The following is a 26,319-nucleotide window of genomic DNA, read 5'->3' on the forward strand; positions in this document are numbered from 1 at the left end:
AAAAATTCATCACACAAAAGCCCCCAGGATATTTTAAATAGGTAATTGGGAGACGAGTCGAAACAATGACTATTTGAAAAATCCGATATTGTGATGAATACACTATTTCATCTCCTTACTTCTACGAAAACTCCACACTTAACACTAAAAACAATATATCGTGCACTTTTGGCTACGAAAAAATAAATAATTAATTGTTCCTTTCATTGGATACAATCGAAATACAATAATTAATGAGGTCTCTTTGGATCCTTCATTAAAACAACTCCACAACTTCCATTCACGGGTGGCTTATGAGCAGACCCATAACTATAACAAATATACAAGATTTCACATATTACTTCTTAAGATTTGAATAGTATTTGCAACAAATATAGACTTTCATCATTTTTTCATGGTTATTACAAGTTTCGACTCTTTGGTTTGGCTTTTACATAAATTGGGTGAGAGTGTGATTTTACTTCGGTGACTTGACAATCGTCTACCGTTTGACTCGAGCAATTCCTTATTTGCGCTTAGTACGTTGCGTACAAACAGGATTACACTTGAAATGGCTTTCTTGATTTTTATCAATGTTGGTTACAAATATTAAGTTTTACATTTATCAATTTGAATTACAATTCATGATCTTTTGATGCAACAGTAATAAATTTCACATTTAAAGGTGAGAATTTCATTTTCTTTGGAGTTTTTTAGAGATACATTCATATATGACATGGAACATGCGCATTTCGTGCAAATTAACATAAATATATATTTTTGGTTGGTTTTTGCTTATGATTTCACATTAAATAATATGTTACATTAATAATTGAATAACGATATTGCTTGAATTCTATTAACATTGACTCTAGGATTTCGTACACATTGGTTGGTGGGACGAAGAAAATTATCGAACAGGCTTTGGTTCCGAATAGATTTTTTCTATCGATTCTGTATTTCAAGGTTAGATTTACACATTTTTTCAAATAAACTTTGTTTATTTTCTTTCCTCCTATTCACTACTAATTTCATCTGATTTCTACTTTATAATTATTTTCTGTGGATAATACAATTTTTGTTTTTGTTTTCCAGTTGGGCGGATATAACTAGGCGATTGTTTCTGTGATGACTATGACATGAGGCGGATGGCTTGATTAGGTTGGTAAATTTTTAAAGTTGTTTGGTAGTTTTATTTTCTTCTGTTATTAAAGTTGATTTCGGTTTCTTCATTTGATGTGGATTTATAATATTTCCTTATTGGCTGAGATGCGGCGAAGTTTAGGTTATGTTGATTATGATTAGGCTGCAGTAGAAAGATGCTGGTATGCAAAGATATGATTTGATGGGTAGGCTGTGATTATGAAGAAGTTTGATAATTGATGTAATTCACAACGTAGCTTCCAGTCGATTCAAAAATTATTTCTTCCTTAAGCCCCCATCTAAATTTGATTTCGGTATTTGTTTCAATTTTCCATTCCAATTTGCAACTATCCGTTTTATCAAACTTGGCTTAAAACGAATGTGCCGGTGGTGTAAATCAATTCTTACAAACGTATTTCCTCTTTGTCGGCCGGTAACATGCAGTTTGATCTTTTTAAACCTGACATGCCGGTGGTGTCTGTGGGTTTTTTCAAATAATCCTTTTCTTCTTTGCATGCTAGTAGAAAGCTTGATGTACGATTTCAGCCTAACATGACGGCGGTGTAAATGCACTCTACTAGTTGGTTTTCTTTTTGGACGTATTGTAATTCTTCTTGTTTGTGGTTTTGATTCATAGTTTTTCGGTTTTTGTTTTGATTTTGATTTGTTGTGGGTTTCTGTTTTACTTCTATTGTTTTGTGGGTTATCTTCATGAGTATTGGGTTTGTATGTTGCAGGCGCTGTCTTCGGTGGATGGACGGTGATGTGGGCGGTCGGCGGTCCGGGCTGCTCTTCTACGCGGCGGGCAACGTCCTTGGACTCCTGGTGTCCAGCGCACGGTGGTACGGGCTGTCCTTCTACCTGATGGATGTCGTCCTCGGCCTGGCGGGTGATGTCGGCTGGTCCCTCTCGGCGTTCTGCGGGGTGCGGCGTGACTTCAGCCTTGACATTTTCGGTAGGTTGGTCTTCCATACATGTGTTATGTTCGCTTGCTTGTTTGACTTTAACCACCTTTATTGTATCCTTCTCCACATGTATATGTTTCTTAATGCTGACTTCGACGCTGATTTTTCCCATATGCATATCTTCGGATATCCTATCCAATCGGTTATTTGTTTCTAAAATTGATTTATCCAGACACTCAGCTAATTTTTTGATGGTTTTATCTGTGTCACGGAATGCTACATCCATCCGCTGACTCAATTTCTCCAAACCCTGTTCGCTTACCTTCTTTGCTTCTTGAACTTCCTTTTTTAATTCTTCCTTTGTTTGGTCGCTTTTTTCATTTAAGTTGTTTATTGCTTCCCTTGTTTGGTCGCTTTTTTCATTTAAGTTGTTTATTGCTTCCTTGTTTGGTCGCTTTTTTCATTTAAGTTGTTTATTGCTTCCTTTGTTTGGTCGCTCATCTTGGTTATTGCTTTCAGGAGGGTGTCCATATCCATTGCGGGAGCGGGTGTATGGCGAACGGTTACCTTCTGGTTTTTTATCCGAGCAACGGTACGAGAAATGGGAGTTCCTGTCTCGGGGGCGTCGTCGTCCGTATGCTCTCCCGATGTTTCATCCTCCGGCTCTTGGGCTGCCGACGGATCTTCCACTAGGATGCAGCTCTCCTCCACCTGTGTCGAAGATAAATCATCCAGTACATTGGGATGGAAATCGGCGGCTGCGGTGATGGATGCGGATGGCGGCGAACAATCGGGTGAGATGTCCTCGGTGTCCGACAGACTTGGATTGACTTGGTCGTTTCCTGCCATGGTTTGTGAGAGAATAACGCGACGAACGTGTGCGGTGAATAAAAAACGTGAAAGTGTTGATGTGATATACAAAATAATTAATAAGAATCCAATAGAAATTGTTATAGCTTTGTAGTGAGTGAAATACAGAAAAAGTGGTTTAGCAATGTGTTCAGTGATAAAATGAGTCAAGTTAGCAATATCGTTAACATAAAAATGACACGAACACACAGGATACACAGTGAACACTTATGCGGTAATACAGGTACGCCTCTTATAATTTATTATTATTATTATTATAAATATTTTATTCTTATAATTTCTTGCCGCAATTCAATATATAGGCTAGTGTTCTTTGCAAAATTTTATACAAAAGCAGTGATGCTCTGCTTGAATTCCACAATATATCTGTGATTTAATTTTACTTCCCTCTTTATGTTTTAAAAATTTTTAAAAATGTAAATAACTTCAATCCTCTTTTCTGTAAATATTTATAAATTGTTTCAATATAGACCTAATATTCTTCAAATAATATGACCTTTCTTATGATATCTCTTATACCTATGACTTATAGTACGACCAATTTTCGAATAACACGATAATAAAATTCTGAGTTCGATTTTTTCTCTAAAAATTCATCAATCGATAAATTTCTTTTCTGTTCAAAAATTGGGTATGGTACGACTTGTTATTTTATATAACAGTGAACAGTTAATATTAAATTTGAAGAAATTCACAACCATGAATTTTTCAAAAAAAAAAAAAATTTTCCCGTTGTCAGCGCTATAGTATACTGAGCAACTAAATAATCCTCGCAGTCGATTATCCACCTCTTCAATGCCTATCACTGTTGGGCGCCAAATCATGTGGAGCTCTTCCTGGGGGAGTCTCTCTCACCTCCAAGGATAGGACAACACATGTGGGGTGAATCTTGTACTAAGTCAATGGTGTAGCGGCTATGAATTTGTAATTGCGTGCGTGGACGCTGAGTGAACACCAGACTGATTGACTCACTACAAGACTCAATACAATTGTCGGAATCGCGGGAGGCCTAAACGCTCGCTCACCCTTGATTCCTCTAATGACAAATTGTATAGTGATGAAATTTTTATAAGTAGTGTAGCGATCGCTAAACACTGAATACGGATACCTTAAAATTATTACCTGTGAAGAATGAGCATACAAAATCATACAGGTCGAGCAAAAATCCCGATGTAGATAATTTACGGGACTGCGTCTCTAATAAGTTCTGAAGGATTAAAATACGGTATTTGAACCAAATATCGTTCAGAATATATTTCGAGATCAGAGTCTTGTCGGGTTTAAGCTCTATTGTAGGAATTTATATGATCTATGGCTGCCACTGCTGTGCAATTGATGTGTTCGCTCCTAAGTCGAGGTAGGTAACAGATAAAAGCTGATATATGAGCAGGTAAGGACAAAGAATAAATATCTTGATCTGACCCCACTCGCTACATCCACTTAGACCTGTTCCAATATCCAGCTTAATTCAATTATTTCAATGATCGTATTCGATCGGTTCTTGATGATATAGAACGTATCAGAAACAATAATTGACAGGCTTAAGAAATAATCGAACTCAGAAAGCGAATTAACAAAACTGAAATATATTACAATAAAATATGTAATCATACAGTGCAGATTCAGGATTTGATTTACAGGTTGATAATAATTTGGCATTAACAGAATAGTTAAAAATTTTCTTGTGCTTGCATGATACCATGCGTGATTCAACAGAATTTTACGATTGATAAAATTGAACAATTTTGAAAAAATAGTGAAAAAATGAATTACCTATAAAAAATATTTTTTAGAAAAATGCTCGGGTCGTGGTTCAGGCAGCGGAGGATAGTTAATCAACTACAAATTCTTATAAATTTAATATGAATAAATTCTAGACTCTTAATTGCTAAAGCGCTTGTCGGCGTGGCCAATAATTTAACGAAGAAAAATTTATGTTTTTCTGCACTGAAATATTTTCGAAGCGTAGATTGGGGCCCCTTATGACTTATAACTCACGTGAAATTCCTTGGTAGTCGTGGTTTTCTTCTTTAGATCAAAAATCGTTTGATCGGCGGCAATCCAGGCTTCAATTTCAGCACGTGGGGAATTTTAATTTAAATATCTCCTTCACCGAATTAATTAAGGGATAATTTACTTTAAGCTTTTAAATTTATCGATTGATGAAAACAGAAATTTATAAATAACAAATAGATTGGCCTAAAATATCGGCTCACAAATAAAACATTTAAAAATCGAACAAGAAATTTTACAAATAGGACTTTGGTAACTATAAAAAGAGATCTACACGGTAAGGATTTCAAAAGGGAAGTGCTGCTCTTTTCTCTAAGCTTTTAGGCTAGACCTTGCTTCTCGGAATCTCGATGTAATAATTTGCATAAAAATTTGCCATTGGTAGAACGCTTGTGACGTAAACATGACGTCAGTGGCAAGCAGTAGAATACAATTCCTTTAATTACAATAATAATTTAATTTATGTAATTCTTAAAACTGCTTAATCTTCTAGACATAGTTCCTATCATACAATGTACACGTGCTAGTGTAACTGATAAGGCAGGGTTGATGTCTGATAATAGATTAACATGTGTTGCTTTCAAACGATCACCGTCTTGGTGCTATTTCTATGCACTGTGATTGGTTTAGACCTACCAAAGAGATTTAATTACCATGTGGTTCAGTTGAATTAAATTATTAATAAATTAATATTCTTGTACAATTTTTATTAGGTTTGAGATTATTATAATTAATTTCTGCCATTTTATCAATAATAGAATTTCATGCTATGACCTATTTAGTTACAATAAGACCTGACGCATAATACAATTTCTTAAATAATAAATAATTTCAACAATAATACATACATTTTTTTTTTTATTTGAAATTCTTGATCCTTTATTGATAGTTTTATAATTTTTAGAGATGATATTTTACCTTGCATGAAAACCGGCATGATATTTGACAATGCTTTGAATCAGTCAGCTGCGTTCGAACTGTTTTAAAAACATCTGATCGATAGTAAACAAGTGTAACCTCAAAATCAGTGAGCAATTCGTAAATAATTTGTGCTTTATTCGCAAAATAATTATAATTTTATTGAATAATTTTCCTAGAAAAATATTCAGTACAGAACGGTACTCTTATCTAATATACAGTTATTGATAAGTAAGCTTTATCGCTCGGTCGCTAACTATTCCTTTAGCAAATTCTTTCATTTTAAAAGGTAATCACAATTTTTCTCTCTTCTCATGAGATCTATTTGAAAAATTCATCACAATATGAATGTTATTATATCATTAGATATTATAGCCAATGGTTATTCAAGGAAACTCATCACAAGTCTTTATCTCAGATTCCCCAGTTTTATCTAGATTGAGCAAACTCTGGGAGGGTCTCAGTTCGTCCAGTTCTCAGTTCCTATTTTGATCATTTCTTATGATAATGAAGCAAATGGAAGTTGAGCCATTCAGTACGCCAATTTCAAGATACCAAGTTTTCGTTGCAGGCTGATACACTGACAGTTACACCTTTGCACACTATTGTTCTTACAAAATTACTTTTGACTTAGAGCAATATGCAGCGCAGAGAAATGGAGAGAGATCAGCCAATTACAGTGATGAATAGTCATAGGTAGAAGCGCAGTATATTCATTCATTTATTAGGTTAGCAAAAACAATACAATGATCGGAAAAGAAAAAACAGGCGATTGCCCAAAACTTCTTCAATTTCCTAATTTAGTTTCAAATTGTCCAAATATTATAGGCTACGTAGGTTATGTCCATTTTAATTTATACACCAAATCAAAAATCTAAAAAAATGAATTAGAATAAAACAAATAATTTAAAATTTGGATAGATTGACACTAAAACTTTCGTAAAAAAAATAAACAAACTTTAAATTCACATAATAACGAATAAAACCACTTTAATTTTGGGCTCAAAAATATCCCGTTCACCTTATGTTTTCAGACCATACAACATTCAATTGCCAACTTTTTAATACAATTTTCAGTTGCCAACTTTCAATTGGAGTCAGTCGCCTGACTGCTTTCAGACAGGAAAACACGCATGTGTAGCATGAGTTCGAGAACGCTGGCCGGTTCAGAACGGCTACATCGCGCCTCTTTATCCCAACCGCTGTATGCTTTCTCTGCCGCGTATGTCCCTCCGAAGTCGAAAGTAGACCTAATTTTGTAAGGACTAAAGTTAGGGATTGGTGAGAGTGGGCTACAGAGAAGCTAGTTGAAGATTAGGTTAGGTAAAGGTTACCAGTAAGGTTTTTGATTTAAAATGACAATATGCTGGAAATATTTGAAGAATTCAAAATAAGATACTGTATCCACTGGACTTTCTGAAAGCAACAGGAACTTGACGAACTAAAAACTAGACGTACTGAAGTCAATTTTGATTTAGATTAACTGAGATCTCGATGAAGTGGATGTAACCCTTTTCAATTTTACAATTGTGTTGTGAGTGATGTTGTGGTACTTTTCCATAATGAATTTCAAATTTGTGTTTTCACTTTTCAATTTCTCCTTCTTCTGCCACATCTATCAAATTCCCAAATAGCGATAAATAAGCATGTAACCTACAAAAAATGAGTTATAATATACAACAATGCTATTGCATTTAAATGCAAACTCAATGGTTTGGAACCGATTATGAAAAGAACTGGCTTAAACTATAGTAAGATTCATCTCAAAATGTCAGCATTTGTTGAATGAGAAGCGTTGGTGTTATTCAATAAGGGATGATGACAGATTAAATTGCATCTCACCATAGCAATCTTCCAAACAAACTGGCAGCATAAGTTGAATGGGAATCGTTAGTCTTATTTCATAAGAAATGCTGACAGTTTAAATTGCATCTCCCCAAAGCAATCTTCAAAAATCTCTCAACGAAACTGTCACCATTAGCTGATTATAAAGCATTGGTGTTATTTCATAAGGAATGCTGACTAGTTGATGTGAATTTCATTACAAGAAGCCCACTACGTACCGCATAATTCAGCGACGGAAGACAATGTCATACGGACAGATAATTGATGACATCATTAACATCTAAATCAGTAGCATCAACATCAAGACATCCGGTGTCTGTGGCACACGCCTAAGTTGCCAACATCCTCATCCTCAACATCAGTCGTTGAACTCAATGTTGATTAGTCGTTGAACATGCCTCTGATATTGATCTATTAATGATTATGATGGTTTGGTGTGGATAATGACAGCGGTCCAAATTTCCTAATTACTGTGGTACGCACTAATCAAGAATAGTGTATAGTGTTATAGCTATACACTATCCTTGCACACTAATAACATGGTGACAAGATAGCACCAATATTATTCGTCTATGGTCTATGCAAATACCGAATAAGAATTATTTAAAAGAGGATAACAATTATTTATATTTTCTCTGCGAATAATACTAATAGCATCTTATTCTATAGTGAGATTCACTTTAAACTGTAGGCATTCCTTGTGAATAACTCAAATTCCTCCCATTCAATTATCGTTGACACTTTGTATCGGATCTCACTATAAATTATAGTTCTGGGATAGTTTAGTTTTGAACTCCAAGTTACTTTCCTCAAGTAGGTCTGTCTACTCAGAGATAACTACTACAATTTTTGCGTATTCTGTGGTCTACTGTATGAGAAACAATAGTGGAGAATGTAATTTTTATCAAGTAATGATCGAGACTTCGATGGCTGATAACAACCACCTTAACAACAAAATGACTAATGACAACAAATGCATTACAATGTAATCAATATTTAACAATACTGTAGGCCTATATAGCATTAAGAAGTTCAAAAGAATATGGATCCCATTCTACGGAAAGCAATTGAAATACGGTACACGGTATTAATGAAGTGATTCATACATTATAAAATGACAACATTTTGAAAATTAATCTATTGAATGAAAAAGACTAAGAAATTGTCAAAAACCACAGATTTATTGATACTTAGAAAGACCGGTTTCGGTTATTACACCATTGTCAATCTCTGATAAACTAAAACCCGGTTTTGACAAAGTTTGACAATGGTGTAATCACCGAAACCGGTCTTTCTAAGTATCAATAAATCTGTGGTTTTTGACAATTTCTTAGTTTTTTCCATTCAATATGAATAATTACCACAATATCAACTACACAAAAAAGTATTCTATTCCTAACAACGGCTACCTACTTTTTCAATTCCACATAGGAGGTAATTTAATTCAATGCTAGAATCATTTCAAATTCTAATCACTTTTGTTAAAAATAAAAATACAATGTACAATAGGAAGAAAAATATATTCAGGATACAAACAATTTGAAGTAAAATATTGTGTGCATTTTCAAATTCTAATCTTTTGGACTTGGGCCCGGTTTGTAGGACACTCAATTAATCTAATGGACCAAAGAATTCTTATTAAATATAAATGTTTAATGATCCATTCGATTCAATAAGTGTCCTAGAAACCAGGCCGAATGCCTCCAACTATATAGCTTCATCTATTTATCTATCTATACATCACTATACCACACCAATCTTTAAGAACATTCTCATTTTATGTGTTTGATACCTACATTAAACATCTGATACAAATGATAAATCTCTGTACACCGCAACAACAGTCATAGAATAAACAATCTATAGATTTTCAATGTATAGGTTTTCTCTGCAACAGAGTAGCAACTTGATACACTTAAATCTACTTTGTGAATATATTAAATGACTGAAACTTTTGTGAGGTGAAGTTAGTGAAGAACTATAAGACTTGACCTATTTCGGACTATGTGTAACCGTATCTAAGTTTAGGAGAGAAATAGCACAAGGTTATCTTTTTTTTCTCTCCCTATCATGTACTTCTTGTATGAATCAATAAAGAATAAAAGATGAGTTTGATCTACTAACTCAATTTCAAATCATTTTGATGATGTACTTATTGAATGAATGAATAAAGAATGAATGAATGAATATGACACCAAGATACACTGTGACCACTGTATCATCGTATCATTCGACGGGTATGATACCCATGACAAATTTCTGATACAAATATTAAATCTCTGTGCTCTGTAGCAACAGTGTAGCAGCAACTCGATATGACACACACCAAGATACTGTGACCACTGCATCACCGTATCACTGCATCACAGTGTCACAGTAAGCGAATATCGTAGCTCCATCATGAAGTCATTGAACCCACCCCTCCCCACACCCTATCCAGTGCTTATGACCGACAAGTCTTTAAAAATATGAAACTATACATATATATTGAGCGTATAACATACTCCCAGCTAACAACTTGACCAGAAAGTGTGCCAGCTATGTTTGCACAGCGACTACGACAGCGAAACCAAGAGTTTGACCTTTGGGTGAGAGATAGAATGAGAGAGAGAGAGCGTGAGAGAGAGAGAGAGCGTGAGAGAGAGAGACAAAGAGTGAGTGAGTGAGGGTGACACAAGAGGCGAGAGAAGCGGAGGACTGTGGTGCACTCAGTCGACCACCAAACTGACCACAAACCGGAGAACCTTCTGGTTTCCGTGGTGTGATACGGGTCAACAAAACCAACAACCATCACAAATGCAAAGTCAACCTTTGCGAAATCGGAGAGTAAATAGTGTAACAGTTGCCAAATTACTGCATGAATTGAGAATGCTTAACAGGTTACCATTTTCACAGTGACTTCATGATCTTGAAGAAAATGAGAAGTAGTGTTTGGACAGTGAAAGCTTAAACTGAATTGAATCAGCTTGTCGTTCAATCTCAAGGTGAATCACATAGTTATAGCATAGAGAAACAATAGTGTAAGTAGATATCCCATGGTAAAGGGCGTTTATGTCGCAACTTTTACTGTTATCCCAAGCCGATTACTGTCGATTATTGTTGATTTTTACTGTTTTTGTGGGGAAAGAGTGTATGAACAGCACAATTTGAGAGACTACCAGCGTCACACAGCTGCATAGGAAAGAACTACGTGAACTATCGGCTTGGGATAACAGTAAAAGTGCGACATAAACGCCCTATACCATGGGATATCTATTAATGCTATTGTTTCTCTATGGTTATAGCAAACGAAACTTAACGTTGATAAATACAGTTAAGCTGAGATTCCATTTTAAACTTCCACTAAGTATGCCAAGATTAAGAATGGATTTAGTACACATTTTTGTAGATTGCAATTTTTTGATGAAAAACTTTTTCCTCGCACAAATAATACAATAATAATATTCGCAAAGTTGGTGACTAATTAAAATTTACAAGTTATATGAAAAGAACCATTTGATATTAGAATCATTTGATATTGTTTATCAATTAAACGAACAAATCGCTGTCGCATCTACGCAGTTTAATTTTCTTGGTAATGACTGTACAATTAAACTCGAAATTGAGAGCAGACAGAATGTGTCAGATGTGTAACTCAATTACGTTTAGCTTCCACATTTTCGATGTAAGAGCAACTCTTTGTATGAGCTAAAGCTTTAAACAAATGAACTTATTTATTTATTTATATTGTTAAAGGGATGTGATGATCATTGGAGCTTATGACCAAGCCACATGAAGCATATTCTCAGGCGTTATCAGACGTGTTGGCAGAGCAGGAAGCCCTCCGATTGGCTGATTGAGTTATCGTTCGGGAATCGGCTGATAATCAGCCAATCGGAGAGCTTCCTCCCTGTCTACTCGTCTGAAAACGCCTGGAAAAACACTTCATGTGACTTTGCCCTAGAGTAGTCTCCCTTCAAACGGTAGTAATAATAACACGTCACTTATTATATCTAATCAAGTTCAATTCTTCAGAGCAGGTCAATAAAAATATTCTTAATAGATGATACTGATAGTATATCATAGTACTAGGAAAAGTAATACAGTGTGAAAGTAGTTAGCGATAGATAGTATGTACCTAATCGACCTACGAAGTGAAAACTACAAATTAACACGGAATAAAAACGAAAATTGAACGGTGAATTAATTCAAGTGATGGGAGATTTAATTAATCACACCAGACTAGACTAATCATGATAACTATGAGAGAGCTTTGAGCACCTATTATTCTGGACGAATGGCCTAGAACTTCTACAGTGAGTTTCTTTCCGAATTGTCAAAATTGTTCAAATGGGACGCATTGGTTGACCGAGCGAAGTGAGGTCTAAGATTCAAGTCGACGGTTTGGCATTTCTCTTAATCTTTAAATGTTTATATGTTAACGCGGTAATAGATTTTCATGAATTTGACAGGTGTTTCTTTTTAATGCGCGTCGACGTATATACAAGGTTTTTGGAAATTTGCATTCCAAGGATAATATAAAAGGAAAAAAGAGCCTCCTTCATACGCCAATATTAGAGTAAAAACCAGACTATAGAATTATTCATCATAATCAGTGACAAATGATACACAGATGTGTGGAGAAGCCAGTCTATTGCTGTATTTCCATAAGGTTTACAGTTTCAATCAGGTACTTGTGGATGAGAATACTGCGTGAGGTCTACTGTTCACAGAACTACTAGTATAGACCTATTATTTATAATCACTGCTGACAGTTGAAAATTAATTTCACTATACATGCACAGTAGACCCGCTTCGCGAAGGTATTACACGCAAATGAAATTATGAAGGCCAATCTGGCATGACCCAAATTAAAACAAGATGTGGGAAACCGTTATACAATGGTTTTATACTGGTTTCCACTAGTGAGCAAATTTAGAGTTTACTCACCTGTTCGGAATTCTTTGCCCTGTGTGTGTACTACCACCATAACAGGATTTTTTACACTGGTTCTGAATAATTTCCAACACAACCTCCAGAGTAACGTGTACTATTAGAAGATTACGATTAATAAATATTGTGAACTGTAAACATTCATTGAAATCTTCTAGGATGGAGGACAAGTGATGTTAATCAAGAATATACCTTTTACCAAAATGATAAATATAATATTTTCAATATGATGATGAGCAGTGAATGATGTCAAATCTTCATAAAATTTCTCAAATGGTGATTAATTTGCGGTTGTTGCAGTTGCAGTATGTATACTTGTACACTATCAGTGATCTATAGTTGAAGTGAGATGAACGATAAACTTTTTGCAAAACAGGATGACCCAAAATAAGAATGATATAAGATGATAGAATTTTGACGGTTCCTAGTCTCTATTTGTACCATCTGGCAATCTTTGCTTATAAAATGAAAGATGATTGGATGACAGGGTTTTATGAGCACAACCCAAATTACATTAGCAAAAAAGTGTTTAACTGTTTACCCCAGAATATAAAAGCTGCCCAAATCCTAAACTCTTTCAAGACCAATCTAAAATGTTGGCTATTAGAGAAATGTTTTTATGAGTGGCGAAGTATCTTCGACCATTGAATATGTTACATCAGTTATAAATATTGTCTAGGTCTTAGATATAAGTTATTTGTGTTATAATGAGAGATGTTCTATTATGTACAATTATTGTGTTTTGTGTATCAATATCTTGTTTTCTATTATTGTATGACTATTGTCGATATGGTGCTCGTCACTATCCATGACATGTATAATAAACCAATAAACCAATGATGGTATACATCTTTCCAAAATACGAATATTATTCAAGGACAAAAATAATTGTTGGACTATTTTATTGGAGAACACATTTTTAACGATTTTGTGAATTGATCCAAGTATTTAATATCATCTCAATTATAGAAATGAATGATACTATCCTGACTTAATCACAATAATTACTCTCCTTAACTAATCACAAATATTCTAAAAATATCCTAGTACATCAATTCTACAGTAAGGTATTCCAGGGTAAGTTTCAAGCCCCGGACACACACATCGATTTTTGTTCGAAGGATATTCTGCTGTCCTTATGAATTCTATCAGATTCAACGGAACATCATCTGTTTAACCCAATAGAATTATAAGGGAGGCAAATACTTTATCGTATGAACAAAATCGATGTGTGTGTAGCTTGCCTTACGGCCGAAAAAATGAAAATATGTTCATAACAATGCAACCACTTCATTTTCAATTCATGATCATGAACTTTACGTCAATTACACACGATTGGTCACAGTGTGAGGAAGTGCTTTTCATGGAATAGTACAGATAAATCCACGTATCAGCTGAATAACATTAATGAAGCAGGAGACTCACGATATTAAACCACTATAGTGAGGTCCACGTTATAATGGGAGTGGAGAAAGATAGGAGAAAGACGTTGCCGAACTTCTGTCTTGTCAATGCCTTCTGATACAGGTTTATTAATGTAAGTATTATTAACTGTTCATTCTCGTTTAAAATAATAAATTGTATTTTATTAAGCAATAAATTATATTTTTTAATAATTTAATAATGAATTTACATAATTACGATGAAATATTGTTAATCAGTTATTAAATCTACATTGTTAAAAGATGATCTGGCAACAGAACAAAGCGTGAAAGAGATAGTGCTCTGTTGAATGAAAGACAAGGATAGCAATACCATTGCGTTATAATGGCAGTGGAGAAAGATAGGAGAAAGACGTTGCCGAACTTCTGTCTTGTCAATGCCTTCTGATACAGGTTTATTAATGTAAGTATTATTAACTGTTCATTCTCGTTTAAAATAATAAATTGTATTTTATTAAGCAATAAATTATATTTTTTAATAATTTAATAACGAATTTACATAATTACGATGAAATATGTGTAATTAGTTATTAAATCTACATTGTTAAAAGACGATCTGGTAACAGAACAAAGCGTGAAAGAGATAGTGCTATGTGCTTTGTTGAATGAAAGACAAGGATAGCAATACCATTGCTAATCAAACACTGCCATTATAACGTGGACCTCACTATAGAACTACGATCGCCACATTATTCTATCATGATAAAACAGAACAAGATTCTTGCAGTACTTTCATTCAGATTCAAATGTCGAGTCATTGAACTCTTGAGCACCAATCTGTATAGAATCGCACCGATTGTTTGCGTTCGACCATGGCCTAAAATGGAAATGGGAATGGACTATTGAAATTGGAATGGTCGCTATTGAATAGAGCTATAACCAGTAACTATCATTCAAATGACCATAAACTATACTGGAAGTGACCGCAGAATCGGATCTTGTATTGAAAGTAGTGGACGTGGTTGTTGAACTACTAATAGCCTAGTGTTTCGGAGCCCACCTAAAACTACATAACGTCTGGGGCTCACATAACGTAACATGATTGGTCGGTCATCCACCAGTCTAGGTCTTGATTTGAATAGTAGATGATTTGAAAAGCATAAAATCATCCATTAATCAATCATCAATTCGGAAACCATCCATGATATTTGTACGTTTCCCATTAAATTGTGTTATCTTCAATAGCATCATACGTTAGTTGAATTAAACGATAAACTTATGTATTTTTTCTCTATGTATCGAGAATTTATTTATTGGTTGATATAATTACAAATCATATGAATATGATCGGGATAGAACACAGGCATAGCCCAAAACTATTCTGTTCCCAAATTTTGATAAATAATAAAATGTCCGAAAAAATAGGTTATGGAGGAAAGTTAAAGTTCAAGTTCTGTCCAAAAATATATATGAGCTAGAAATTTTGAATTTAGAATGATTAAAATACCAAATTATAGTCAAATATTGCACTTAATATCACCGCACTTTGAATAAAATTAAGTTAATTCAGAAAATTTTGAAGCCAAAATATACACTCAACTTTCCACTAGTACAGCTGTGATCATAGATGGATTTGATTTCTTCAATGAAAGACAATGATAGCAATACCATTGCTAATCAAACACTGCCATTATAACGTGGACCTCACTATAGAACTACGATCGCCACATTATTCTATCATGATAAAACAGAACAAGATTCTTGCAGTACTTTCATTCAGATTCAAATGTCGAGTCATTGAACTCTTGAGCACCAATCTGTATAGAATCGCACCGATTGTTTGCGTTCGACCATGGCCTAAAATGGAAATGGGAATGGACTATTGAAATTGGAATGGTCGCTATTGAATAGAGCTATAACCAGTAACTATCATTCAAATTACCATAAACTATACTGGAAGTGACCGCAGAATCGGATCTTGTATTGAAAGTAGTGGACGTGGTTGTTGAACTACTAATAGCCTAGTGTTTCGGAGCCCACCTAAAACTACATAACGTTCGGGTCCCACATAACGTAACATGATTGGTCGGTCATCCACCAGTCTCTAGGTCTTGATTTGAATAGTAGATGATTTGAAAAGCATAAAATCATCCATTAATCAATCATCAATTCGGAAACCATCCATGATATTTGTACGTTTCCCATTAAATTGTGTTATCTTCAATAGCATCATACGTTAGTTGAATTAAACGATAAACTTATGTATTTCTTCTCTATGTATCGAGAATTTATTTATTGGTTGATATAATTACAAATCATATGAATATGATCGGGATAGAACAACAGGCATAGCCCAAAACTATTCTGTTCCCAAATTTTGATAAATAATAAAATGTCCGAAAAAATAGGTTATGGAGGAAAGTTAAAGTTCAAAGTTCTGTCCAAAAATATATATGAGCTAGAAATTTTGAATTTAGAATGATTAAAATACCAAATTATAGTCAAATATTGCACTTAATATCACCGCACTTTGAATAAATTAAGTTAATTCAGAAAATTTTGAAGCCAAAAATATACACTCAACTTTCCACTAGTACAGCTGTGATCATAGATGGATTTGATTTCTTCAAGCAGAGATAACTTTAGGCCCATTCAACCAAACTAAATTATCCATTTAACCTAACCAACCCTATTAACCAATACACCAACTTTTTGGGAACTTCTTACGACCATCAAACTGAATATCTGCCAATTCCCATCCACCAATGAAGAATTCTATAAAAAATATTGGTCCTGCAAAATTATTTCTTTAATATGTGAATATTTCCTATTCTAGTGATAATAATGTGGAATATTTATTTTATGTTTGGTTTTGAAGCAACTAAATTAAAAAAACTACGTTGTGAAAATAATTAAGGACTGAAAATTTTGTGAAGTGAACAACTACAAGACTTAACCTATTTCGGACTATGTGTAACCTTATCTAAATTTGGGAGAGGAATAGCACAAGGTAACCTTATTTTTCTCTCCCTATCATTTTGATGATGTTCTTATTGTAGCAATCAATAAATAATATAAATAAATAAAGAATATTTGAATTATTTCATTGAAATTGTGAATTAGAAGTCCGGACACCGTAAATTTGTAAATTTTACAAGTATTATTGTATGTTACGAGTATTTCTCAGTTGTTCGACCTAACGCTGAGATAACGTATTGTGTAGTATCAGAGATGACAGATATAATCAAAATAATGACAAAAATGACAGAAATATAGTTTTCTTTACTCTGTAGTAGTATGATCTACATGGTTGACTTCAGAGAGAATAGAATAAGAATTAGGTTTTATTATCTAATTAGGTTTAGGTTTTTTATCGAATTAGGTTTTATTATCTATTATCTATTATTAGGTTTTATTATATACGTCAATGGATCATTCCTCATTGATGAAAAAGTTTCTTCCCCCTCTTCATAGTTTGATGTGGTTGTAAAAATTTCTTCTTCCTGTTTGTAGAATGTTTTAGTTTTCATATGATTCAACTTTCAATATTGTTCAACGATTATGATATACAAACTTAAATGATAAATATTGTTCAACGATTATAGACCGACTATCATATAATATACAAGCTTATACCGCAGTGCTATTGGCTTACAACTCTATAAACAAAGCTGTGAAAACTGAATGAATGGTCGATACTATTCGCATTACGACCTGGACTTTGAGCATCATCACAAAATAACAGTATATAGATGTAGGTTTCATCATGTACTTGTAGATACACAATCATTGCCATTCAGATCGATGTACTTAAAACAACGATATACATATACACCAAGACAGAGCATATCTGGTGATGACATAGATCTGTCGGGAGATAAAGTCAAGAGGGTAATATCGAGAGAAATAACGATATAAACAGAGCTACAACGAGCTGTTGGCACTCGTTCAAGAGGTCTTTGACTCAACCACATTTCAATGGCAAATTTTACGAGAGGAGAAAAATAATAACCAACAGCAAACTGAAAGAATTCACGCCAAAAAAGAAAGAAGTCCAGTGTTCTGCTTTGAAGGGTTTAATTTATAACTGTTAAATCACCACATCCACATTACGTCATGCTATAATCAGCGTATAAGAACAGTAGCAGCATAGTAATGTACATTATCTTTTCTTCAAGAGCTACTTTTGAAAAAAAAATCTGGTGTGGCGCACTCACACAACATCCTTGCAGTTATGAAAATTGATCACCTGACGCTAGTGTTCACGCGCATCTCAAGTCTACTATTTAAAGATCTAAGCCAGCTGGTGACAGGACAAAAACGCTGCAGACACACGAAGTCTGCTATCTCTTCATAGTGAATGATTTAATAGAATGTTGCCAACAGTTTGCAATTAAATAATCTTATTTTCTCGAACTTCGAGCTTATTTTCAATTTTAGGTCAAAATGTTACTGAACATTAATTGTAGAGATTTTTATGCTCAATCTTTTCCACTTGAAATTTTCTGTTTAGATTTGTATCTGAAGCCTGATAATTGGAAATCTAAAATCAAACTTTGAATGGATGGGGCGGAGCTCCTGAAATTTTTACAGATATAGGACTTGTGGCAGTTGATAGAGCTTATCAATGACTATTTTAGGTATAAATTTGATCAAAATCGTTGGAGCAGTTTTCGAGAAAATCGCGAAAAACCCTTTTCCTGACAACATTTTCGCCATTTTAGCCGCCATCTTGAATTGCATTTGATCGAAATTGTTCGTGTCGGATCCTTATATAGTAAGGACCTTAAGTTCTAAAATCAAGTCATTCCGTTGATTGGGAGATGTGATATCGTGTACACAGACACACACACACACACACACACACACACACACACACACACACACACACACACACACACACACACACACACACACACACACACACACACACACACACACACGACCAAACCCCAAAAAACACTTTTTTGGACTCAGGAGACCATGAAACGTATAGAATTTTAGAAATTGGGGTACCTCATTTTTTATCGGAAGGCAATACTTTCCTTACCTATGGTAATAGGGCAAGGAAAGTAAAAGTAACCAGATATATAAAGAAATTGCTCGTTTAATATAATAGGATTACAAATGTACTCTATGCAGCTGACGGAATAAATGTTCTATGAGTAGAGCATAAAAGAAGAACATAGTAGATAGAGAGCAAAGTAGAACATAAAATTTACATAAAATGTAAACTATGAGTAGAAGGCGGAATAAAATGTTCAACTGAATCGCTAATTGCAGAAAGGGAGCATGACCAACTTTTTAAAAAATTGATTTTTTTCAAAAAATCAACTATTTAATGTAAGATACATCGTTTACTGTAGGAAGGATACATGTCCAACTGAAAGCATTGTAATGACGACGTTTTGAATATATTGTTTTCTACAGGTTTAGATTCAGGTTTAAATAAGTTTTTTGTCTCTCCTGTAAAATTATGAAAACTGGATATGTTCCCTTTCTGCAATTAGCGATTCAACTATTTCAGATAAGACTTTCATAAAAAGAAAGACATTGGAAATGATTATTTCCGGTTATTGGTAACAAACGTTTTGGTTTAGGCCGACTAACCTTCCGAATCATAAAAAAGACTTCGAGTTCGGATGAATGAAAAATAAAAATGAGTTACGACATTGAGATAGGTTTGGTTATTACACGGTTTACAGAGGCGCAATGATGAAGTGTATCCGATTGGTACAGAAAAGATAAAGAGGAGCTTACAATACCCATATACAATAACTATAGATATTTATCAATAAGCACTGAAGATGAAGGTTTGAACACATGACTGGACAACCCGGAAGATCTAAGTGAAATTGGTTTTGTGATGGAGGGAGTGCTTCTTTGTCAAAGCAATTCAATAAAATAGATTACTCTGAAATGGAAGATTTATAAGAGATTGCAGTTAACCCAATTCATTGGATATTTGAAATAATTATTATACAGTAATAAATTACTCTTCCAGGCCTGATAGGGAATTGGAGTACTGAACGACTACTAAATAATCTACATATAGGAGACTTTGAATGTAATATAATTGATATGCTGTTTTCCATGCCATGGAATACCATGTTGTATCTGCCATGATGAATTTTCGAATTTTCAATTTCATACATTCCACTTTCGTTTTGAAGGCATTCAAGATTTGAAAAAATAGAACAAAATTGAATTTAAAAATCGACTGAGTCACTGTGGTGGCATGCCAAATGACCGATTCCCATTTGGTCGAAATTATTATTTTGTCGCAAAAGATCGAAAATTGAAGAATCCCAAATGGTAGAATTGAAACTTGTACTTTCCCAAATGGTCGAATCCCAAATTATCGAAAAGTTTTAATAGTAATCCCATCTGGTCGAAAATCTCAACTGTTGCAAAAGGTCGAAGATTTGAATTTCCCAACTGACCGATTCCTATTTGGTAGAAAAGTTTAGTTGTTAGTCGCAAATGATCGAATCTCATCGGCTAGATGGGATTCGACCATATGGGAAAGTATACTCTTCGACCTTTTGGGATTCGGTCAGAAGGGACCCCACGGTCACTGTCAATGTTGTAGAACCATTCCATAATGGAATAAAAACACACATATATTGTCAAATTCTAGAGAGTACAATTAAGCAAAAAAGCTTGAATTTCAAAACACTAATGAAGTGAAAAATGAACTTACTATTAGTAGGTAGTGACAATCGTTTCGACCTTGTGTGGGTCATCATCATGGAGTCTGATGATGACCCACACCAGGTTGAAATGATCGTCACTACTAAAAGTAGGATGCATTTTTCACTTCATACAGTGTTTTAAAATTCAAGTTTTAATATCGGGGTACCAAGCTTCGCTCGTCATTTTTATTTATTGAACAGAACACAATTCTTTAAAATGATTGCGTTTATATTTTACAGCTGGCTATACGTCAGCTTATGAATTTCGGGGATGAGATATTTTGATTTTTCACAGACGCACTCGCCCACTCACTTTTTTATCATCCACAGACAACGAAAGTCTCAGCTGTTTTTCCAAGGATGAATTATCCTTTTAATGTCGTTCAGTGAGTTTAGGATGAGACCTAGTGCAATCGAATTTTTATATCATAAACCAACTATGGCACTAGATATAGATACTATGTTCCAAATTTCGTGAAAATCGTTAGAGCCGTTTTCGAGATCCGTTGGACATAAATAACCAAATATAAATATAAATAACCAAATATAGATATTTGAATATAAATAACCAAATATAGATATATGAATATAAATAACCAAATATAAAAATATATACAGAAATTGCTTGCTTAATGTAATTGGATATCAATAGTGAGAAAGTATGGATATGCAACACAATAAAAAGCAAAAGTTACAAGTAGAGCTTTCATCAGTAGGTTCTTTCGATTTCAATAATAGTACCCACTACACAGTTTTCAAGATTATCCGAAAAACTTATAACCCCCACTTAAGAATTTAAGAATAGATTTCTCGATAGCGATAAGTTGGTAGGATGAAATAAATTACAGTTTATAAATAAATTATAGATTCCAATTTTATGCAGATGAATATTGGGATGGTATATAGTGGGAATTGAATATAGTAATAATATAGTGATTACATAGTGAAAGGGATCAATGAACTGCCTACTAGTAAAGCAAGGCTACCAGCGGATCATTTCACTTCGAACTGTCAGCTTTCCTTACAAAAAAACACCAAGGTTTCACATACATCCAATGCTGATAGTTTGAAGTAAATTCCACTATATTGGAGGATGTTGTGAGTTAACCACAGAGCGAATTGATGATGATGATGATGATGATGAAGAAGAAGAAGAAGAAGAAGAAGAAGAAGAAGAAGAAGAAGAAGAAGAAGAGAAGAAGAAGAAGAAGAAGAAGAAGAAGAAGAAGAAGAAGTAAAAGACGAAGAGAATGTGAGGGTGCAAGAAAAGAAACGTGCAGATAAACTGGTTTCCATCATTCTGAATTGATCTTAATCTTCGATAGGCTGAAGATGAGAAGATGCTCATCCTATTCTTATTCTCTCAACCAGATTTAAGAAACCTTCCATTCCTCCGTTTCACCGATCATTCGACATTCTTACTAAATTATGAATCAATTCAGCCTAGAATGTTAGCATTCACTCGATTTTCTGAATATTCTAACGAAAGGAAAGGTAGGAGACTGAATAAAGGAATGGTGGTGGTTTTTGATTATTCTTCAAGTAAAATATTTCAGTTTCAGCTCTCAAGTAATGAGATGTCTTGTTATAATAAAGATAGTGAAGTATTGCTACTTTACCTTTTGAAAGATGTGAGCATTAAGGCCTATAAGGTCCCTTGGAACTTGAATATTCTAACGAAAGGAAAGGTAGGAAACTGAAGAAAGGAATGGTGGTGGTTTTTGTTTATTCTTCAAGTAAAATATTTCAGTTTCAGCTCTCAAGTAATGTGATGTCTTGTTATAATAAAGGTAGTGAAGTATTGCTACTTTACCTTTTGAAAGATGTGAGCATTAAGGCCTATAAGGTCCCTTGGAACTTATACATTAAAATCTAAGCTTGAATTTCCCAGTTTATGAACCTAGCTTCCAGATAGTTTTTGGGGTCAAAATACCTAATAAAACATTCATTTCACATATTAGAATCGCCAGATTTTCAAATACAGTTCACGAGGAAGTGTTAATTTAACATCACCGCACATCGTGTAAAATACATCAAAAAATCGTATTTAACATAAATTAACACGATATTTCTTTTATTTTATCATTCTTTACGTTGATAATCAATTGGAGTACCACATTGATAAATCAAATAATCAATTGAAATACTGAAGACAGATTGATTCTATACTCAAAAACCAAGTGTCCTGGAAAATGATTGTTCTAGAAAATATAATCTTCTATGAAATTTCTTGACACATCCTTAATGATAATTCTGGTTATAAAAATTACTAACTTGGATATTTAGTACCTACCTTCACAACAATGATATTGTGAATAGAAGATTCTGGAAGTCCAGTACCATTAATTCAAGAATTCATAGAACATTTTCATTTTCATCTCAACATCCTCCACATTTCTTCATATTTTTCAAGTTAACTATCGGAACTACCTTCCAGCAAACATCAGTGAAAACCATGAATGATTCCAATCAATCTGATGACTAGACAATGATGATACGAATAAACTGAAAAGAGGCAATTTACCGGTGAAAACAGACATTAGCTTGTCTATCACATTACAATGTTCTCCACGGCAACAGTGATTGAGTCAGACGATTGGGCTGCATGAATAGGTATGTGCACCGATCCAGTAATTGAAATGAGATTGGAAGAAGAAGAAGCAGGACGAAGAGGTTAGGGAGGAGAGAGAAGGTTGAGGATGAACAGGTGAAGAAAATGGAAGAGAGAAGGAGTACAAGAAGGAAAAGAGTAAGATGAAGAAGAAAACTCGAGATTTGGACAGCATGGTAAGTGCACCGGTCCAGTAATTGAAAGAAGACAGACGAAGAACGTAAAGGATGGGAAGGAGTGAAAAGGTTGAGGATGAACAGATAAAGAAAATGAAAGGGAGAAGGAGTATGAAGGGAATGAATAAGATGAAGAATAAGAAGAAGGATACTAAAGAATGAAGTTAAAGGAAAATGAGTTGGTGCTGGTGATCTAATTGAAAATAGAGAGAATAAGAAAAGATCAATTAGAAGGTGGTCAGATATACGAGAACGATAAGGAGCAAAGAAGACAAATAAATACGACCAAGAGATGGGGGAAGGAGAGAGAATTGAAGTAATAGGAGAATTAATGATAAAAAGAATAATAATAATAATAATAAGAAGAAGAAGAAGAAGAAGAAGAAGAGGAAGAAGAAGAAGAAGAAGAAGAATTAGAAAAGAGGAAGAAGAAAAAGAAGAAGAAAAAGAAAAAGAAGAAGAAGAAGAAGCACAACAACAACAACAACAACAACAAGAAACATAATAATAGAAAGGAAAAGAATATGAAAATAGTTGAGAATAAGTAAATGCCTATGTAGAAGGTGAGGTTGGGAAGGGGGTGGTAAACGAGGATGGACAATAAGAATGAAAGAGGAAGACTGATGAAAAGCGAGAGAATATGTTGAGCAAAGAGAAGAGGGAGTTTGAGAATAATGAGGATATGAAAAACAGAAGAAAGTATGTATTCCAAGAAGAGGAGATAAGGTAAAAGATGCGGAAGAAAAATTGGTTTACAATAATGAGGAAGTGAAAAACAAGAGAAAGTATGTATGAAGAAGAGGGAATAAATTGAAGAAGCGGAAGAAAAAATGGTGGAGGAGTAGAAGAGTGAGAGAAAGAGAGGTGAGTAGCAGGTAGAAGAAAGAAGAAAAGGTTGAGAAGAACTGTGAGTAATTGAGAAAGTTCAAGGTTTAGAAGGTTACAGGAAAGGTGGAGACCATGGAAATACAAGAAAGTAAACGAACATAACTGAAAAACCAAGGAGAAGAGAGAGGACGAAAAGAAAACTACCAGAGAGAAGAAGAAGAAGTGATGAGAGAGGAGCGCCCTGAGGCAGATTTGCACTTTCAGTCCTTCTGGTTGTGCGTGTGAACATTCTCAATAATTCTGTACGAAAAACAGCGGTGTTTCTAGGAATCCAGCCACCAGCTTACATGCCTTCCACTTCAGCAGTGAAGTAGTCAAAAGGTTAGCAAGTCGGCCGTTGGCAAGGCAGCTAGACAGCCAACAAATGCAATGACCTGCTCTGAATTTCACCCTCACTTCTAAACCGAATTAAACTGGATTTGCACACAAGAGTGACAGTGAAAATATAATTCCACGAGTTCTAATCGTACTATTCACACTCAGCCCGACCAAGTAAGTATGAATGATACCATTAGAACTTATAGGAATTATAATTCCACATTTCACTTGTAATTTCACGAATTCAGCTTTATCGTGTATTCACTCACTTGGAGAGAGATTGAAAGTGTACCGTACACTGTATCCTAACTTGACATGTTCTCTCCGTACTATTGCACACATACTTCTCGAAATGAGTAATAGCATAGAGAAACAATAGCGTAAGTAGATATCCCATGGTATAGGGCCTAATTTTGATAAAAATAGTCCAAATAAGGTTATTTAATCACTTATTATAAAAATCACATTAATTTAAAGTCTATATTTGACTAGATTAAATATGTATAATGGCTAATGACTTATACTGCTGCTAGGAATACTGTACTGCTTTTTTGTGATCTCTATTCTATTCGTTTACAATAATATCATATTATATTTAGAAGATGTTACAGCAATCGCAAAATAAGTTACCTTTTTGATCTTTGGTTACAACATGTACAAACAAACATATTGCTACTTGCTGTATTGTTGTGAAGAGTGAAGACGCTATTACCATAGAGAAACAATAGCGTAAATAGATATCCCATGGTATAATGCGTTTTTGTCGTAACTTTTACTGTTATCTCAAGCTGATAGTCCACACAGTTCTTTCCCGTGAAGCTGTGTGACACTGGTAGTCTCTCATATTGTGCCGTTCATACACTCTCACCCCAACAAAACAGTAAAAATCGATAATAATCGACAGTAATCGGCTTGAGATAACAGTAAAAGTTGTGACAAAAACGCATTATACCATGGGATATCTATTTACGCTATTGTTTCTCTATGGTAAAAGCGTCTTCACTCTTCACAACAATACAGAAAGTAGCAATATGTTTGTTTGTACATGTTATAACCAAAGATCACAAAGGTAACTTATTTTGCGATTGCTGTAACATCTTCTAAATATATATGATATTCTTGTGAACGAATAGAATAGAGATCCCAAAAAAGCAGTACAGTATTTCTAGCAGCAGTATAAGTCATTAGCCATTATAAATATTTAATCTAGTCAAATATAGACTTTAAATTAATGTGATTTTTATAATAAGTGATTAAATAACCTTATTTGGACTATTTTTATCAAAATTAGGTAGAGAAACAGTTTTGGGTTTATCCTTTTGATTCTCTCCCAATCATTAATTTGACATAGTGATTGTGAAATGAAATAAATAAATATGTAATCTGAGAGGATTGGTTTGAACTCCATTTTTGGAAATTTTAACTAAAATCTGTGTTACTTGGCTCATAAAGCCGTACAGTATTTCTGTCAGTGTTTTAGCCATAAAGTTAAGTATTTGAATAAAATTGAGCTTTCATGCTCAATTTAGAAAGCTTCCAAACATGGAATACTTTCAAAAACTTTATTTTTAGAATATTTCAATTTAAAGAAAGCAATTTCAGTGTTACGTGTCTCAAAAAACTATAATTGAAATAACTATACAA

At 34.1% G+C, this 26,319-nt stretch overlaps 2 protein-coding genes across 2 annotated transcripts in view; one reads left to right on the forward strand and one right to left on the reverse strand.

Annotated features, from left to right (window-relative positions):
• The window catches only part of LOC111057644 (spectrin alpha chain, non-erythrocytic 1-like), a 404,931-nt gene that overhangs the window by 161,702 nt on the left and 216,910 nt on the right, over nucleotides 1-26,319 (reverse strand).
• LOC120352546 lies at nucleotides 906-2,379 on the forward strand. Its single transcript, XM_039433623.1, has 2 exons — nucleotides 906-1,140; nucleotides 1,860-2,379. The coding sequence occupies exon 2, from the start codon at nucleotides 1,876-1,878 to the stop codon at nucleotides 2,242-2,244; it is 369 nt and encodes a 122-aa protein (XP_039289557.1). The 5' UTR covers nucleotides 906-1,140; nucleotides 1,860-1,875; the 3' UTR covers nucleotides 2,245-2,379.

The sequence above is a fragment of the Nilaparvata lugens genome, chromosome 7, assembly GCF_014356525.2.
Source record: "Nilaparvata lugens isolate BPH chromosome 7, ASM1435652v1, whole genome shotgun sequence".
Classification (NCBI taxonomy): Eukaryota; Metazoa; Arthropoda; class Insecta; order Hemiptera; family Delphacidae; genus Nilaparvata; species Nilaparvata lugens.